Source organism: Tasmannia lanceolata, unplaced genomic scaffold, assembly GCF_043159265.1.
Source record: "Tasmannia lanceolata isolate RefF3 unplaced genomic scaffold, GAP_Taslan_0.1 ptg000015l, whole genome shotgun sequence".
NCBI classification, from domain to species: Eukaryota; Viridiplantae; Streptophyta; class Magnoliopsida; order Canellales; family Winteraceae; genus Tasmannia; species Tasmannia lanceolata.
In genome coordinates, this window is record NW_027518692.1 from 34,971,535 (window position 1) to 34,991,224 (window position 19,690).

Sequence of the window (19,690 nt, forward strand, 5' to 3'; positions counted from 1 at the left end):
GAGTTTTGGTACCTTTGACTGTAGGAGGTAGGATTCGAGGTTTTTTCCTCTACTACTTAAGAGTAGGCAGGGTGGAGACCTTCGGAAGATTCCGGCGAGCTTCGGTATCTTTGACCTTAGGAGGTAGGATTCGAGCTTTTTTCCTCTGTTACTTTAGAGTAGGCAGGGTGGAGCTTCCGTGGAGATCTTTGGGAGATTCCAACGAGTGTTGGAGATGCAATGCAATTTGGAGACAAGTTAAGAGTTTTTCATTCATTCAAAACAAAGGGAGCGACTTTTTTACATTGAGAAAGGACTCCCTACACTGACAAAGAAAGCAAATAAAAAACGAACAGGGCTTAAACAGATTGTCCACTTACAGTAAAGTGTTTAGGGCTCGAATGCCTTTCCTTAGCATTGTGGGCACTCTGCTGGGCCTTTGATGGGGAAGAATTCCTTGGTGCGGTTGGTGCCCTTAAGTGTAAAGACTATCCTCGTTAAATCTATAAAATTAGAATTTAATTCAATAAATTCATGAAATGGCTGCTAATTATAAGGTTTTCTTGGAAATTCTTGTATATGGAAAATCAAGTTAAAAATGAAGAATAAATGGCAATTAAGAGAGTTCCACGTGAGTAAATTAAGAAGGCTAGTAACGTTAAAAAAAAAAAAAAAGGGAAAATTTCTATATAGATCGTTTAGTCTGTGGAATCAACCATTCTTGCTTAGAAAACCTAAAAAAATTCCACCCAAATCAATTACATACATTATTGTTAAGATTAAAAATCAAGAGAAGAAGAGGAGAAAGAATACAGTGAGAGAGAGAGGGAGAAAGAGAGAGGCTCGGTTGCATCATCCTCGTTCTTGGCCGGGAAACCCATCTCGATTCTTCAACTTCCTCATTCACCAGCAGAAAGGTATGCTTCTTTTTAGTTCTTGAAATCCCTTAGCTTCTTCTTCTTCTTCTATTTTTGGAAACCATGGAACGGCATCCCCAAACCATGTATGCGATGAAACCCTTTTGTGTATTTCTTCAAAACCCATCTCATTTCACGATTTTTCCATGCCTTGTATCGCACTCCAAAAACCTGTAGAAAACCGCATATGCGTTAAAATTAATTTAGGGTTTCTACAACTAAGAAAACGAGATACAAAAGGAAAATAAATAAATAAATAAAATGATTTATACATTACCCATTTCGTTTCCACGTTTTTCTCCATGCTCAAATCTCACGATTTCATCACCTGCAAAAACCCAATCTGTGTTAAAAAGAAATACATGGATTTTATAATCAAAGGAAGCAAGATGCAAAAAGAGAGAAATAAATAAAGTGATTTATACCTTACCCATTCCATTTTTTGATTTCTTCATACTCTATTTCATGTTTCAACCTGCAAAATCCCACATCTCTGTTTAAAGAAAACTAGGGTTGCTGTAAACGAATGAAACAAGGCAGAAAAGAGAAAAGAAAGAACGAAAATTTTCATACTATTGCCCCTCATTTTTACCTTGAGACACCCTTTATGTTTATTCGTTTTCTTTAAAAAAATAATAATAATAAAGAAAAAGAAAACAATACATATGTATGCGTATAAATATTCTTTTGATGGTAATGCGTATAAACTAATGTATACGTAAAAATCTGTGAATAATAACTAAATAGACATGGTACAGTTTTGATGTATAAATAGTGTATAAACTATGTATCTCATCCTTGCCAGGTTATCAATCTTCCCACCTCCTCTAGGGAGCTCGTCAAATTTTTATCCGCAAATCTAACTGGAAGGCAGGTGACAGCTAGACCTTGCTTGTAATGGTTTCCAATATAATTGTCTATGCAATATAGCCGTACTTATAAAATTTTGTCTTATTAATACCTGCTTAGTTTGATTTTACTTGCTTGCCTGGAATAAAATGAATTGAAATGAAAAATAAATTGTTCTAAAATCTTATGCGAAGTAATGCAGGAAGGGAGACATAGGTAATGTACTTTAATTTCCTAATTGCATATCATACATGGGGGAGAGTGAAGGGGAACTTAAGGGTGTGGTGGTATCATCCTGGGACCTAAGGTCCAAAGGCCAACGCGAGAAGCGTGTACAGCCTTTCGTTGGCAAACCATCCAAAGGGATAGTATCCCCGAAACGGCTCGGCATTAAATGCGAGACCGAAATCCGAGTCCATAACGCCACTACCTTTAGACAGGGGTAGTGGGTAGTCGTGCGGCAAGGACACCGGCAAAAATAAAATGAAAAAGTCAGAAAAGAACTGACAGAAAAATAAACTGGGGAAAGCCGGATGTACCTGGGGAATGTGCTGTCTCATTTTATAAAATTGTTGCATACATAGTATAAATTTGAATTATTACCACTCCTTTTATTTATATTGTCATGGATATTGTAATTTATTTCAGTCTTTATTATTGTTCCTAGATATTATTAAGGATGTGGATTATATTGTATGCACTGTTTATATTGTCTCCTTTACTCTGCTCGGTCTCTGGAGGACCCTGCTCTGACGTTGTTTCCTCCACCACAGGGGTTGAGGCATTAGATGGCGGAGCATTTGCAAATGAAGGAACCTTGGGATAAGGGACTGTGTGATCAGGAGTTCGTTTCTGGAGTCTTTGCATTTTGACGTCCTGCGTCATTTACTTTTTTATTTCTATCAAGATTTTATTTAGCTTGGACTTTGTGGATTTAAAACTTCGCTTTTCTTTTAAAGTATGAGTATTGAAATTGTTATGGTAAGACATATTAAGTTGGAATAAGATTCTATCGTGGTTGCTGCTTATAAAAAAATATATATATATTTCCATGATTTTTGCGTTCTTTTGCTCGTAGCGACTCGACGGAAATCGGGTCGTTACATTAAGGGTTGTGACGTAGCAAATACGGGACGTTTCTTGATCACTGGGTACTTCCCCTATTCCCTCTTTGGTGGGGAACTTCATCCTGAGGTGAGGGGTGGAGACAATGGCCTTTAGTTCGTTAAGGGCGGGTTTACCGATGATGGCATTGTAGGCAGAGGGGTACTACGAGAAATGTTTGTAGGATGGTCCTTTGTTGAGGCTCGGTGCCGAAGGTCACAGGTAGGTCAATCTTGCGCTCAACTCTTATTGCCACTCCTGAGAATCCATAGATTGACCAATCTACATAAGTGAGCCTGTCTGTTCTAGGTGCATTCGCTTAAACACGTCATAGTGGAGGACGTTCACTGAGCTCTCACTATCAATCAAAATCTTACTGACATTGAGATTTGTGACGAGGAGGTGAGCAACCTTATAGTCTTTGTTTGAGAAGGAGATCACATGGCTACTCTTGGGGGGAGGGTGGGTGGGTCGGAGCGGGCCTTCTTCGCTGGTCCTTCCAGAGAATATTTGGTTAGCGTAAGCTTTACGTTCGGCCGTGGTCGGTCCACTTGTTGTCGGCCTCCCAGAGATCACATCCATGTTACCGGCCGCTCGAGGGCGCCTGTTTGACCTGGGATCAACAGAGTGTCGGTGCCGTTCTTCCCCTCCATATCTTTCAGGGGATCTGTGGCGTCTTGGTGATCTTCGGCGAGCTGGAGACCTGCGAGCCTTGGACCTTGGTCGAAGTCGCTTGTTCCTAGGAGGTTTTTGTAGATATCTGGTGAGATGGCCTGCTTCGAATAGTCTTTCGATTTCTTGTTTGAGATGGTAACACTCGTCCGTGGTGTGGCCATGATCTTGGTGATAAGCAATACTTACTCTTATCGCGCCTCTTGCCTTTACCCTTCAACTTCTTTGGTCATTGAAAGATCTGCTTGCCCCTAATTTCATAGAGAATATTAGAAATGGTGGTATTTAAGGGAGGAAGATTGTACCTTTCAAAGTTCGGTGCCGGCCCTCGGTTTGAAGGTCGGTTGTTGGAGTAGGTTTGCTTATTTCGTCCACTGGCTGCCCTTGGCTCTTTGGGTTTTTCTCCTGTCTTGGCGAGTTCCAACTCTTTTTCCATGGCAAAAGAGTCCTCGGCGTTCACGTATCTCTCTGTGCGGGCCATCAGCTCTTGCCATCAGCTCTTGGAGATCTCGAGGCGGGTCGATGCTGAGTGAGAGCTTCAGGTCACGGTTCTGAATGGCGGACTTCAGAGCGTTTGTAGTCATCTCGAAGTTGACGTTTATGATCTGGTAAAGATCGGTTGCGAATAGGGCTACGAAACTTCGCAGAGTTTTGTCCTTTTGTCGCAGGCCAGTAGTACGTCGGAGGGCTTAGGCCGAGGCCGGTTGTTGGCGAAGTAGGATGCAAATTCCCGACTGAGCTCCTGGAAGGATGCAATGGAGCCTAGCTTCAAGCACGAGTACCAAGTACTTGGGCTCTTTTTCAGGTGGGAAGAGAAGGCCTTGCACATGAAGCCGTTCGAGACTCCCCGGAAAGTCATAGCTTGGGGGAAGGATTGGAGATATTCTATGGGATCCACGGTTCCATCATAGTAACCGAACCTCAAGATATCGAAGGTCGGATCCACCGGCGTAGCCATGATCTCCGGGGTGAAAGGAGAGTCAGCCTCCTTCTCCCATTCGTCTAGAAGATCGGTATCATAGGGCTTCCTGATTTGTTGGCGAACCTCTTGCAGCTGGCGCTGGAGGTCGATTACGAGGGGATGTAGAGGAGCTAGACCGGTTGCGGCCTTTTTGTTAAAAATCTTACAATTTATGATTTGAATCTTACGATTCAAATCGATTCGTGGGTTGAACGATTCAAATCGGACAAAGAATCTTTTTTTCATAAAAATCTTACGATTCAAGTACGATTCGATTTTGAATCGTGCGATTTTTACGATTATTTTTACGATTCTGACTGTTTTGGATTTTGAGAACTGATTGTGATTTCAAAATGCTTTTTTTATTGCTGACATTTCTTTGTATGATGATTATTATAGATTTGAGTATGTGCTTTGTTTACTGTTGTGATAAATTATATAATGATTTATTATCGATTGAATATAGTTTGTGCTTTGTTTAGTAATTTATTGTGTGGTGAATATAGTTTGTGCTTCAGATTACTAATCATGGAATTTTATATTTAATTTAATAGTTTCAATTGGAAAATAGATAATCCCTCATTTTATTCTTAGTTTTGACCTTTTTATATTTTTTAATATTCTTCTTATTTTTATATATAAATATGAAAAGATCTTACGATTTATGATCCGATTTACGATTCAATACGATTTACGATCCGATTACGATTTACGATTCGATTTTCAGAACCTTGGTTGCGGCCGTCCTTTCGTGCATCTGTGGAGGTACGGGCCGATCTTGGCCGGCGGGTTCGACGAACATCAGTTCCATCGGTGCTCGATGCCTGGCGCCGAGGTTGGGCGCTCTTGGTCCGGAGTCAGACTCGTGACCTACACTGAGCCCGTGTCGTCATGCAGCCTTCGGCTTTACGGATGCCTTCCATCTGAAAGCCCAGCCTCCCCTACGGAGTTAGCCCTTGCATTGGCCACTTGTGGGGCGGTGTTGACGATCGCGTTAAGTGGTCGAGGGGGAATGCCGCGGAAGATGGTTTGGAGTATCCTATGCACAGTGCCCACTTGCTATGACATATGGTTAAACATATCCATCGTTGGCACAGCCAGGGGGGTTGATGGATGCAAGAGACTCGTCCGTGTTGGGAAGCTGAGCTTCTCCGAGTCGGAGAACTTGGTTAGACATGATGTGGAGTTTTGATTAGCTCTATGTAATGCCCTGCCCCAAGCTAGGAAATCCATTTATTTATTATTTAAACAGGTGTTATTATCAAAAGTAGGGCTTAAATATTTCTAGGCCTGTAGGGGGCATCATTATTAAATTGAGCGTATGTTTTATTGAACCTGGAAGGTGTGTCCTTATCAAACTTACTAAATATTGTAAGTTAGTATTTACTATAAATAGTAAGTGGGGCCACTTGTTTAATTTAAAACCCTAATGTAATTAGAATTATTATTCTTTCTTTTAAGTTACTTTATTGATCAATCCTAAACAAACATGGAAATGAACGAAATAAAGAAAGTTGATTGAGAGAAGGAAACTAAAACAAGACTATATAAAAGGCTCACGTTTTCCCTTGGGAAACGTGTGCACATTCTTCAAACCCAAAAAGTGAGAGAGAGAGAGAGAGAGAGAGAGAGAGAGAGAGAGAGAGAAGATTTGGGTGTTTTCCGGCTTTTGTTTAGATCCAAGTAAGTGCCCTAAAACTTTTTCTTTCAAATAAATAATCATTGAAATAAAGATTTTGGGACAAATACATATGTATGAGTACATCATAATCAACTTTTGATTTGTCACATCATAATCAACTTTTGATTTGTCACATACATATACCTATGTATATGGTCCATGTGATTGAAGTATATAGATACGTATATGAGATGTATTTATATAAAAATCTGAAAGTAGAAATTTATGTGTATATGTATAAATAAATAATCAAATAAATAAATCTGGATTTTTCAATCAATATTAAAATCTAGAATTTTTGAATATTATAGAATCTGAAATTATTAACTTTAATTAAATCTGTTTTTTTATTAAACCTGTAATTAATTACTAAATATAGTGAATTTTCGGATTACTATTTATAGTAAGTTTCCGGATTGAGAATAGAGTTGCTGCGCTCGAGCATAGAAACAGGGTGGGGGCACATTTTGGGTGGGATCCAAAGCATTCATTTGATGGGCCCTTTCATGGGTAGGGTGTCCACCAAAAATCAGCTCCATTGGATCACCTTAGGGTGTCCATTTCTGGGGCAAAAAATGGACAGATTTGTGGACAAACAGTATCTGTCCATTTTTGGTCCCGCAAATGGACAACCATTGGTGATCCAATGGAGCTGATTTTTGGTAGGCCCCCATCCATGACGGGGCCTTCCAAATGAATGGTTAGGATCACCCCCTCCAATGGCCCCACCCCCCTGTTTCTGTGCTCGAGCGCAGGAACCCTTTTCTCTTCCGGATTACTATATATTGTAAGTCTCGGATTTACTATAAATAGTAAGTCTCGGATTTACTATAAATAGTAAGTCTCGGATTTACTATAAATAGTAAGTCTCGCATTACTTTTGATAGCAAGTTTTCGGATTACTATTTATAGTAAGTTTTTGGATGAATATAAATAATAAGTTTTCAAATTTAAAAAAATAGAAAGTTATGGAATCATTAAGGGAAATGATTTCAGTGCTACCATGTTTTGATAAGATGCGAAACATCTTATCGTTTAGCAATTAAAGGGCTGTCGGAAGAATATTTCGGTTCTCAAAAAGCTCTTACTGGCCTTTAAATACTAAACGACAAGATTTGCGCTCATCTTATCAAACCATGGTCGCGCTGAAATCATTTCCCATAATTAAAAGTAATAAAGTCAGATTTTACCAAAATTAGTAAACATGATTTTTACTAAATTGTGTGTGACGTAGATGTATAAATTTAGTTTGGAAAAGTTAGGGTAAAAAGACAAAAGCGTAAAAGGGTTTTATAACTCCACCCTTAGGAGAGACTTAAAAACCCTAGAAAACTATGCGAGCGACATTTGATTTTGGGTAGATTACATCCTCCTTTCACGTAGGAGCTCCCAAAATTCTTTCACAAACTAGTTTCTCTCTTGCAAGTTTAAAAGGTAGGGGCCAACTTGTTTAGTACTTTCAAACATCAACTCAACTCAACTCAACAAAGCCTTTGTCCCAAACTAGTTGGCACTATCAAACATCATGGGATTAAATTCATATAATGTTCATTCTTATTCGTATATGAAGTTAGTTTATAACCTTTGTTCTTGTAGAAATAATCTATTTGAAACTTTTGTTCCAAACTTTCTATATAATTTATTGATGCTAATAGCATGATAAAATTTTGATACTAATTGTTGACTAATATGGAAATATATATCTTGGTAGTTTGAATAATAATAATATGGGGATACATGATGATGATGGGTGGTTGGGAGGCCAAAGAGCTAATCCCCAGGATCTTTAAATCCCAAGACGACACCGGTAGTGTGTGCAACCCCTTGTCGATGTGGAATTCTTTAAGACCACGAGTCACTGAGGCGGCATGGCAATGAAGCATGTCATAAAAGGTTCCCCATGACTACTTATAGAAGGAGGTAGTGGAATGTATTGGAGGGTAAGGTAACAGGCTGATGGGAGATGGAGGACCTTTGGTAGCCATCTCATGCATCTCAGGCAATAATCCAGATTTATTTATTTGATTATTTATTTATACATATACACATAAATTTCTACTTTCAGATTTTTATGTAAATACATCTCATATACGTATCTGTATACTTCAATCACATGGACAAATCAAAAGTTGATTATGATGTACTCATACATACGTATTTGTCCCAAAATCTATATTTCAATGATTATTTATTCGAAAGAAAAAGTTTTAGGGCACTTACTTGGATCTAAACAAAAGCCGGAAAACACCCAAATCTTTTCTCCTCTCTCTCTCTCTCTCTTACTTTTTGGGTTTGAAGAATGTGCGCACGTTTCCCAAGGGAAAACGTGAGCATTTTATATATTGTCTTGTTTTAGTTTCCTTCTCTCAATCAACTTTCTTTATTTTGTTTATTTCCATGTTTGTTTAGGATTGATCAATAAAATAACGAATTATTCCTTGTTCAATTCTTTAAAGCCTGTTCCAACTCAAAAATTCAATCTTCAATTTCAAATTCTCAATCCAAATTTTTGATCCAAAACCCAAGTTCCAAATCCAAACTCCCCATCCCAATCCTCTAACGGAACTACTTGTGGCTTGATCCCCGCCACGGGGTACGTAGGCAACTTGGCAAAACCAAGTTATGTTCCGACATTATAATCTGATTTAGATCAGGTTATAAAGTAAATAAAAAGACTTGTTTACAAGATCCTTTGTGCAAAGAAAGGAATCCATCGGTTCAACTTGCGGTTTCGCATCGATTAAGAAAGAATAATAATTCTAATTACATTAGGGTTTTAAATTAAACAAGTGGACCCACTTACTATATATATATATATATATATATATATATATATTCTTGCATAGCATTTCTTTATTTTATGCCTTACTTGACAGTTATTGTTATTCCTTTATTTCTGTAGCATCTCACCATATGTTAATTTACCTTGTTGTTTATCTTATTCCATGTTCTTTAAGAATAGATGTTACTTGTTCTTAATTCTAATATCGTTTGGTTGTATTAGTTAAGCGCTGAATGACTCTACTTAGTTTATTTGAAACTAACACCAAAAACACCCTACAAGTTTTGCAATCTATAATGATGCCGGATTTAATTGGGAAGCATAAAGGGTTTGAGAGCAAAGTGTTGGTTTGGCCATGTGGCCTTGTCGAACAAACCATCGCCGAGTCATTGGAGTGTCTAGTCTCTTTTCATTTATATCACTGACATCAGTTTACTCTTACTAAACTCTCTAAGTTTGATTTAGATCAATATTACTTGGGTTCTTTGTTATATATCAAATTTTTTTATTATTCTACATTTTTCATAGGAGTTGCATTTAAATTACCGTCTTTTGTTTTTTGTAGTGATTCGGGTTTCTCCAAAAATCTGGGTCGTTACACTACTTACCGTGATTTTCTCACTTGGCAGTGGGTTGGTGGTGTTCACGGATGGCGTCAATTTTTTTTTCTCTTTGATGACATAGGGTATCCCCACGCCATTTTAGGGCGGGACTAATCCCTACGGATGGCGCCAATCCGATGATGCCGAAATCTGGTCCCCTGATCCAAGGGTTGGTAGAGCTTCAATCTGTGATATCATGTGCTCACAGAGAAAGCGTTAGGAGTCCCAGAGCTGTGGTTCTAGGAAGCCACTCCGATGCTCATGTCAGAAATCGGTATCAAAGGTGAAGCCAAGTAACAGGAATAGCAAAGAAGAGCTTATCTTGAAACTTCAAAGGTTGAAGTTGAAGGAGAGGGAGAAAAAGTCCATTCGGGTACCTTTGAGTGTGGGGGCTTTTATAGGGAGTGGGAGCTCCTTCATTGTGGTTCGGCATGAACGCTACGTGTCGTGGTCTCACTGGTGAAGAGATAATAATGACGCAGCACACGGATAATTAGGCGGGTCGCGTTCCCTGGTACCGCATGTGTGAGAGGTGGCGTGCACCAGGGAGGGCGGCAGAAAGGGATACAAGGATCTGTAGGCGTGCCTTTGTTAGTCTTTGCCATGTGTCGGAATGAGAAAAGAGGATACCGATTTTACCCCAACACCCAGGCATGGTTTGTCTTAACTCATTGTCTAAAGAATGAGGAAAGAGGATACCAATTTTACCCCCAACATCCGGGCATGGTTTGTCTTAACTCATTGTCTTAGACAACATTTTCCATTTTATTATGTAAGACTTACACAACAATGTCCTCTGCTGCCCCGTGTTTGTTTACCGTACATTTTGGGGGACTTTAATTTCTCTGCAGTCATCCTATCATGCTGTATGCATTTTCAATTTTCTCAGAACATGAGAATCATGTAGATCAATGTTTGCTAGATTTCTTGTAGTGGGCTCCTAATTTTTACTATTTTCAATTTCTCCTTCCTTATGCCACGCTGAAACAAACTCAATTACATTTGGGTTCAAGTCCAGTTCTTGCTTTTGATTCTTGCACATGCTTGTTGTAATGGTCTAATAATCTGTCCTTGGAACCAGAGGCATTTATTGTTTTCTAACCTGTACTGTAGTTTCGCCCATTAACCAAGGAAAACTTGTAAAACCAGTGATCAAATTGAGAACTTATGGAATGCAATAATTGCTTCTTAGTTGTAGATATTTCCATAAATATGCAGGACTCCATTGATATCTTGAACACAACATGCATAGTTTTGTTTGCCTATTTGCCTTTACATGATTGCATTGTTGGCAAAAGTGCATGGATTCTTCTGAATTGGAATCCAACATCTAATGTGCCTGCCAGATTTTAGGAAGACATAAAAATACAGAATATATGCTACGTGGATTCTTCTGAATCGGTTAAGTAGCCATGTCAGAAACTTGTTGGATTCCAATACTTTAGGATTCACTGTGACACTTCTAGATCTCTTTAATCGTTTTTTTACAAATGCTACAACAAATTTACAATTATCATATGTTTTGAGTTTTATCTATCCTAACAGTAAGTTTTTATATGGAATTAAAACAATATAATTACTTAACCTGCCAAATTCTTATTATATGACAGTATTATCATGTAAAAGAATTAAAATTAGCCGAATCCACAAAATTTTGGGGTTAGCCGAATCCTTGCACATGCTTGTTGTAATGGTCTAATAGTCTTTCATTGGAACCAGAGGCATTTATTCTTTTCTAACCCGTACTGTAGTTTCGCCCATTAACCAAGGAAAACTGGTAAAACCAGTGATCAAATTGAGAATTATGGAATGCAATACAAATTCAGAATCATTGAAGTCCTGTCAGAATATGATCCTTTGGTTACCATGACAGTGAACTGTGGAAAAAATGAACTGTTAATTATCACATGCGCTGAAGAAAGGAACCTCAGAAACCTACACTTTCTTCCACTTGCACCAAGCTTGCAATACGAATTCAGAATCATTACGTCCTGTCAAGATATAATCCTTTGGTCGAACCCCATTACTCTAGATTTTGGGCTTCCTCAACTATAGTTTATCTATCCTCAGAAAAAAAGCTGCCTTAACTTGGCTATCCTTTTCCTGGAGCATCTTATATAGTACTGTTTTTTTCTTTTAATCGCTTCCTGACATGCAAGTCTTCTCATCTCTTGTGTCTGCCAGATTTTAGGAAGACAAGAATACATAATCTATGTTACATGGATTCTTCTGAATCAGTTAAATACCCATGTCAGAAACTTGTTGGATTCCAATACTTTAGGATTCACTACGACACTTCTAGAGGTCTTCAATCATTGTTTTTATAAATCCTGCAACAAATTTACAATTATCACATGATTTGAGTTTTATCTATCCTAATAGTAAGTTTTTATGTGGAATTAATACAATATATTTACTTAACATACCAAAATTCCTATTATATGACAATATAATCATGTGAAATATTTAAAATTCTAATCCACGAATCCTTCTTTTCTGGTTAGCCGAATCCAACGCTCAATACCCGTGTCAGATTCTGACACTTGTACAGAATTTACACTTGTGGTGGTGATTTCCATTTGGTTTAACACTCATGCAACATAGTACAGAATTTACACTTGTGGTGCTTTCCATTTGGTTTAACATAAAAAATTGGGGTACGATTGATCTATAGAAGACAATTTAATCATCTGTAATTTGTTGCAGTGGAAAGAGAAGGGCGAGGCGAGTTCCCACGGCCAAGAGATGGGTAGCAGTACAGGGAGCACTATGTCCTCCGTTGTAAGGCCAAGCAGGCATGATAGGAACCTAAAGAGAGCCTCACCCAGAACAGAGTGCCATCCTTGGGCCAGCAAGAACATTAAGAACGTGCCTCCATTACTAGTCACCTCCAAAATAAACACCAATGACGACGAAGAAGGTGACAGTAACATATACCGATTTGGTCTTAATCTGAGGTCTGCCTTGCTTTGGATTTGCGCAGATTAGATGGAGAGATGATGTCTAGACGCTAAACTTTGGATGATCAAACCATGTGAGCTGTGAGGCTTTTACATGGTCTGCCTCAACTTTTTTTCTTTCTTTTTGTTTTTAACTTTTTCACCACGTCGGATCATCGGGTTTTCCTACCGAGGGCCGAACTGAGTCTAAATGGACGAATGCAATTCATCAAGCAAGTCAAAGAATGCAAATGGATTTCTTTCAAGTCGGCCACGAATATGGTTTCCATGAACAATAAAAACCCATCCTTTGTTATTACCAGTACAAGCAAATCGGGTCATGGTGGTTAACCTTTTTCGGCAGCACTTCTGTGCTTTTTTCTATGTTTTGGAGGATGAAATAGTTAAAAAATGTGGAGAATGGTGTTCTTTAACGTGACCCTCTCTACCCATTTCTGCAAATATCTAACGAAAAGCTGCTGAGAAAACTGTTTTTTTTTTGTCGTGTGATTTCGTTCTGCCCCTTTTGCCTTTCTCCAGACCATGGTTTCAAATTTCGGACCGAAATTTCAGAATTTCGGTCAACATTTCGTTTTTTACCCCGAAATTTCGGTAATTTCGGCCGAAATTTTATATCAAATAAAATACTGTTTTCTTTGTTTCCTGGATTTCAGCTGAAATTTTGAAATTTCGGTCGAATCCGGGGGGGGGGGTCGAAACCGAAATTTAAAACCTTGCTCTAGAGAATGCAGACTAATATTTCGAAATGTTCACTTTGTTTTTTTTTTTTTTTTGGCCATTCCGTGTATCATTCTAACGCACCTCTGTACCACAAAACTGATAATGTTTATCTATGATGAAGATCATCTTGTTTGACACATTCCAATCTAGTGCAATGGAACGTTTGCATTCTTACCACACAAACTTTCAGGATGTGTTCTTCAAAAGCGAAGGATGTTGGTTTATAATGGGACCAAGACCTACAAGATCGACTCATAATGTCCATTTTTCCGCAATTGCATGATCTGAGAACACGTTTTTATATAGTGGATAGACGTACGTACGTACGTGCATGCCTGTGTATCCAAAAAAGTACAATGGGCCTGGATGAATGGATAATCTAAACCACTCATTTGTCGGTTACCATGTATTTGGGTTGCACGATATCTAAAGTAGGGTATTTTTTTTAAGGGGCTTTCGCAGAAAGGAATTTTGCGGTTGGCTATTGCACGGGAGAGCAGCCGCATCAGATGAATTAAATGAATGAGACAAAATCTGCTGAAAAGTGAGTAAGACAAAATTTTCTGAAAAGAGAGCCTCTGCTCTCCTATGCAACAGCCAGCTGCGAAAGGCCCTGGCAAATCCGTTGTTGTTATTGTTTTTAAAGGATTTTTAATCTTCTCTCCACCCCTGCCCTTTAAAGCCTCCTCCCACGCTTCTCTCCACCCATGCCCTCTAAAGTCTTTCCCCCTCCCTCTTTCTCAGCTCCTTTTCACAGCTGGGACCATCAATATTCTATGGAATAATTTTCATGATTGCCAAACTTGACCTAAACGTCTAACTACTTTGATAACCCACTACTACCTAAAACATTGGTGGGTAGGGCAAGAAGAAAAGTTAGGATTGTGGATGCAACCCTCTCTCTCTCTCTCTCTCTCTCTCTCTTTGCGGGACCCATGTGAAAGATAAGTGGGTTGGTGGGACCCATGGAAAAGGTAAGAGGGTTGGTGACTCTATGCCTTCTAAGCGGCTTGGTGGCAGAGAGAAGAAAAACATATCAAACATGTCACCCACTAAAGTAAAAGGTAAACATTCCACCTTGCACCACTTCTTTATTCAACTATCACCCAATGTTACAATAGAATAGAGAATACAAGATAACAACAAAGCAAAACAAGAGTTGAGAAACACATTTAGTTTTCATCTCTCATACAATTCTCATTTGATACGCCTGCAAAGTGTGATACCATCGCCGACGGGGAGTTGGCAAATTTCGATCCGGGAATCAACGGCCAATGCCTTGTTGAGTTCAATCACAAAGTCCCTGTAATACCTCACGTACTTGCGAAGTGGGGCGTCCGGTGGGGCCACCACCGAGCCATTCCACAGTGTGTTGTCGTAGCCTATCACTCCCCCAACCTTCACAAGCTCGATCAATCGCTTGTGGTAATTTAGATAGTTGTCTTTATCGGCGTCCACAAATATGAAATCGAAAGATCCGTGGTGTTTCTTCTGCAAGATGTGAAAATCAAGTTGGCTTATATGATTCTAATTTCAAATGGGAAGCTAGAGATGATAGTATGCCATTATTTAAAAACTTGTCCTTGAATAAGAGCTTGGCAAAAGTAAAACTGAATTGAATCAGGCGAGTCAATGGGCATTTAGGTCCCTACCAAATTAGCTGATTATGTAACTCACAAGTATTGATCATTTAGATCTCTTAAGCTTAGTGTTTGTCGCTCATATGTGTTGAGCCAAAGGTTTTAAATTTCAGTTTCGGGGGTAATTTCAGTCCTTACCGAAACCGAAATTTTGGCCGAAATTTGGTAAAGGTGCTCGAAATGTTGTTTTCTTGGGTCGAAATTTCAGTAATTTCGGCTGAAATTCAGTAAAGGAAAAAAATATTCGCCGAAATTTCAGTCTCAGAACGTGTCGGTTTCTGTCCTCACCGAAATCTGAAATTTAAAACCTTCGTTGAGCCTTGGTTCTCTCTTTCTCACGTTCCTACTTAGGGATGGTTTTTCTGCCTATTATTTTATCATCTTTCTCTTTATCAAAAAATTCGGTAGGGGTCCTCGCCAAACCCCAGCTTACCCGTATTAAAAAAAAAAAAAAAAAAACAGGCAAGTCAATGGGACATAACAAGTTTTTTATTGACTTAGGCAAGTCGAAAGAGTTTTTGATTGACTGTGCGAGGCCAAAGTTGGGTCAACTCATGTGAGTTGATGATTTAATCTTGTAGTTTCGTAAGCAATAGATATCTTATGTGGGTGTTTGAATCTAGGGGAAAGAAAATTATAAAAAATAATTTCTTCCATAGAATCAATGTTCCACAAAAAATAAATATCAAATGAATATTTCATGGAAAATAAATTTCAAAGGTCCATTACAGTTTTCTTTGAAAACTGAGTTTACAAAACACACAAAAAATTCGTAGAAGAAATTACAACTCAACTCAATTCAACTAAGCCTTTGTCCCAAACTAGTTGGGGTCGGCTAATGAATTCTCTAGAAAATTTTCATGAAGAAGGTTAAAGAAACTACCCGGCTCAAATTAACAAAGTCTTGTTCTCTGTTATTTTCCTAGCCATCAAGTCTTTCCTCACTATTTCTACCCAAGTAGTTTTTGGTCTGCCCCTTCCTCTTTTTACTCTATAAACTCGGCACAAGCCACTTCTTCTCACTGGAGCATCCAAAGGCCTACATTGGATATGCTTTTTACTCCATCAACTTCGCACAAGTCATTTCTTCTCACTGGAGCATCCAAAGGCCTACGCTAGATATGCCCAAACCATCTTAAGCAGTGCTCTTTGATCTTCTCCTCAATTGGTTAACATCCTCTTCAATCTCCGTCCCCACAACAACAACAAAAATACCCACATCCAAACGACTCCTACAATTTGCTATTTATCTCTCTCTACCCAATTTTAAATGAGTAGACTGGGATGATCTTACCAATGTTTAAAAGTTCATACTACAACAAGAACTCGCCTAAGGTAAAACAGAGTTGACTCGGCAAAGCTACAAATCAACACAAGTTTTTTTATTGACTAAAACTGAGTCAACCCAAGTGAGTCATTGATTGATTAAGGGAGTTTTTAAGCAGTAAATAATACAATGTTTAGACTCTGAAAGAGAGCTTACATCCTCAAGCATTTGATCGAGAACGGGCATAGCGGGGCCCTCTCGAAAATCGATCTTGTGGGCGACTCCTGCCTTTTGGATCACAGGCAAACCCAGTTCGAAATTCTCGCGATTGATGTCCATGGCCAGGATCTGAAATCAAATTCATCAAATCCAATTAAGAAAACAATCATTTACTAATTAAACAATCCAAACACAAAATACACACAATAAAACCAAATTTCTCGGTTTTTCCTTGATCTTTAAGGCCATATTTGGCAACCATGAGATTTTTTCCATGGAATAATAGCTTGACCACTGGTGAGGGAGGACGGGAGAGGAAGGGACATTAGAAGGATTGAGTGAGGAGAGGGAAAGAAATAGCTGAAAATTAAGGGAAAAAGGCCACTGATATTGGCATTACCAAGTTTTGATAATTGTACTAACTCACTTTCTCCTCATTCATATGTCCTCTCAAGTCTCTCATTTTCCGTGGTTGCCAAACATGGCCTAAATTTCTTTGTTGTTTTTCTTGATATTTAAATTTCCCTCTCAAGTCTCTCCTCTTCCCACCCTCCCTACTCCTCTCTCACTACTTGATAAACTAATATTTCATTGGAAAAAAAATCATGGTTGCCAAACATGGTCTAAATTTCTCTGTTCTGTTATTCTCTTGATCTTTAAATTTCTCTCTTTTTTTTCTTGATCTTTACCTTTCCGTCATCGGGCAAAGCAATTGCGGTGGCAAGGAGAGAGTATCCAGTGTAAACACCGATCTCCATCGTGTTCTTCGCGTTAATAAGTTTAAGAAGCATGTTCAAGAACTGTCCTTCATCAGCAGAAGTGGTCATAATATTCCTGAAAATCAAACACCACACAATTAATCTACAAATGCAAATTCAATTCTGGGTTTTTAGTATTTTGTACCAATTTCAAATTTTAAATCAATTTTGATTACCATGGATGCTTGGAAGTGATATCTCTAAGCTCTTTCATGGATTCTGGTTCTCGAGGGTAGACGCTGGTCTCAAGAATGTACTAGGAAAAGAGAAACAGAGAGATTAGTTTATAAATAGAGGGTGGGAAGGTAGAAATGGGGGGTGAGAAAATGGAGAAAATATTGATACCTGATAAAGCTCATCGCTCTGTAAGAGGCTCTTGTGCCCAACCTCTTGATGCCTTCCTGCTTGATTTTGCTGTTCTCCTTCTTGCTTGGTTGCCATTGCTCTGTTTTGCCCTGTTTATTCTTTTCTTGATTTGGGGGTGTTAGGAGTGAAAGAGGGGGTGGTATTTATATAAGAAAAGAGAGGGAGGGTTGGTGAGCTTCGCCTTCCTGGGTATCGTGAATCTCGGTTGTGGTGGGGCCCATTAACTGTGGTGGAAAATATAGAAATCCATTTGAGAGTTTATGACCTACCTTCCATCATATTGGCACTCCCTTGTTTTGATAATGGTACTCCTCAATTTTTGAACTACTCCCCGTAATGTAATAGTTAGCAAAACATCATTTTTATCAGCACAATCATGTTTTGATATTTTCACTCATGCATTTTGTCATTTAATATTTAAGGAGCTGTCAAAAGGTTATTACAGCTCCCAAAAGCTCTTACAAGCCATTTAGAACGAGCTGGTGCAATTATTAAAACATGGTTGTGCAGATATCAATTCCCCTTTTAAAAGGTGTGGCATTTGTTTTAAAAAGAGTTTCATATAGCCATTGTTTAATGAGAATAGAGTTCCTGAGGTTAACCTCATATAAGCTTATATGAGGTGGCGCTCACAAAACATAATGCGCCCACTTTGTTTGGATGATCCAAACCATTCATTTGCAAGGCCCCATCATAGATAGGGTGTGTACCAAAAATCAGCTCCATTGGATCATCCTAACCCTGTCAAAAGTGGAGGAAAAAATGGGCAGATTTATGGGCAAAAAGTGTCTATCCATTTTGCCCTCCACTTTTGGATGGGTTAGGATGATCCAATGGAGCTGATTTTTTGTACACACCCTATCTATGATGGGGCCTTTCAAATGAATGCTTTGGATCATCCTAACAATGAGGGCCCCTTATGTTTTGTGAGCGCCACCTCATATAAGCTATATGAGGTTAACCTCAGGAACCCTTTTCTCTTGTTTAATACCCTGTTTAAAAGTGTTCTGCAGCGAAAAATAGTTATTTTCTAAAGGCTACTGGAGTACCGTGTTTTAATAATAGCTCCTCTTTTCTTTTCCAGTTGCTTCTTAGAGCTTTATAGGAACTGTAATAACCTTTGACAACTGTTTAAATAATAAAATACAAAATGAGTTAGTGCAATTATCGAAACAGTAGTGACAACATCAACAACCATTATAAATGCATGTGGGGGACTTGCTAGGGTCCATCGCATAACACATTTCACGGAACGGCTATTGTATGATAGCACAGCCACCTCGTGAATAAAGACAGTCTGTTGAAAAGTGAGCCTCTGTGGCTGCTTTCTCCAACAGCCGTTCCACGAAATGCCCTAAGCGATGGTCCTTAGCAAATCCCTTCATTTGAAAGTTGTTCTTTGTATTCCTTTACTTTTGCATTTTAAATGCACTTTGCTGACGTGGATCGGCGATGTTACATTTGTAGTGCACTTTGTGGCTAACTTTTGGAGGGCCAGCCTTGGCGCAAAACGGTAAGGTTGCTCCATTGTGACTCGGTGGTCACGGGTTTCAGTCATGGAGACAGCCTCTTTGAAAAGTTGGGCTGCTCTTTTGTGGCTTTCTTTTGGAGGAGAGAACTGCCACCTCAGATGAATTAAATGAATAAGACAAAATCTGCTTAAAAGTGAGCCTGTGTGACTGTTCTCTCCCGCAAAAGTGAGCTGTGAAATGGCTTTCCACAAAATTGCCTTGCAAATCCGGTGTTAGTCTGTTATTATTAACTTATAACTATTTACGGGAAACTACAATGCTCTGATAATTACACTCCTCACCTTGTTAAACACCTCACAGCCTTTTTCGAATTAAAACGGCGTATAAAAATGCTAATCAGATAACTATAAGATAGCGAGAGGAGTTCCATTATCAAAATAATGGAGTGTAGATATCGTTTCCTTAGTTTAAATGGAAAATGCTAGAGCCAATCGCTGAGCAACTCACGCGCAATCTGCATGCACAACTTAAATGGCCATGTCATAGGGCACAAATAAGTCACCATATAAGTCCAACTTTGTTTGGTAATAGCACTCTTCCCTTTTTTAGATGCTTTTATAATCGGCTGCTTGATATCATTTTTCCGAATTGTAATAGCATACAACAACCAATTAGAAAAGTGTAAAATAAAGGGAGAGTGCCATTAACAAAACAAAGGGCTGCAAATATTAAATACTTTCT

The 19,690-nt window shown here is 38.8% G+C and overlaps 2 protein-coding genes across 12 annotated transcripts in view; one reads left to right on the forward strand and one right to left on the reverse strand.

The window, feature by feature from the left end:
* The window catches only part of LOC143846832 (putative E3 ubiquitin-protein ligase HIP1), a 67,261-nt gene extending 54,509 nt beyond the window's left edge, over positions 1-12,752 (forward strand). For 6 of the 11 annotated variants that reach the window (XM_077355407.1, XM_077355408.1, XM_077355406.1 and 3 more), the window contains one exon: positions 12,254-12,752. The gene's annotated coding sequence lies outside the window, so the exon portion shown is untranslated. Of the gene's footprint in view, positions 1-1,701; positions 1,771-9,574; positions 10,274-12,253 lie in introns of all 11 variants that reach the window. The other 5 variants (XM_077355409.1, XM_077355401.1, XM_077355411.1 and 2 more) reach the window with 3 other exon arrangements.
* A 1,533-nt stretch (positions 12,753-14,285) lies between these two features.
* On the reverse strand, positions 14,286-17,611 carry LOC143846838 (caffeoyl-CoA O-methyltransferase-like). Its single transcript, XM_077355418.1, has 5 exons — positions 17,457-17,611; positions 17,288-17,367; positions 17,043-17,187; positions 16,351-16,482; positions 14,286-14,718 (listed from the first exon to the last, which is right to left on the reverse strand). Exons 1-5 carry the CDS (start codon positions 17,550-17,552, stop codon positions 14,425-14,427), a joined length of 747 nt encoding a protein of 248 aa, XP_077211533.1. The 5' UTR covers positions 17,553-17,611; the 3' UTR covers positions 14,286-14,424.
* Between the last annotated feature and the right edge of the window lie 2,079 nt (positions 17,612-19,690).

What these genes read in the sequence shown, in the direction of transcription:
- LOC143846838 (XM_077355418.1), bottom strand. Translation starts at nt 17,552, where the DNA reads ATGGCAACCAAGCAAGAAGGAGAACAGCAAAATCAAGCAGGAAGGCAT. An exon ending in AGAGCGATGAGCTTTATCAG is followed by an intron (nt 17,368 to 17,456) that starts GTATCAATATTT and finishes CTCTTTTCCTAG; the next exon opens with TACATTCTTGAGACCAGCGT. An exon ending in ATCACTTCCAAGCATCCATG is followed by an intron (nt 17,188 to 17,287) that starts GTAATCAAAATT and finishes TTTGATTTTCAG; the next exon opens with GAATATTATGACCACTTCTG.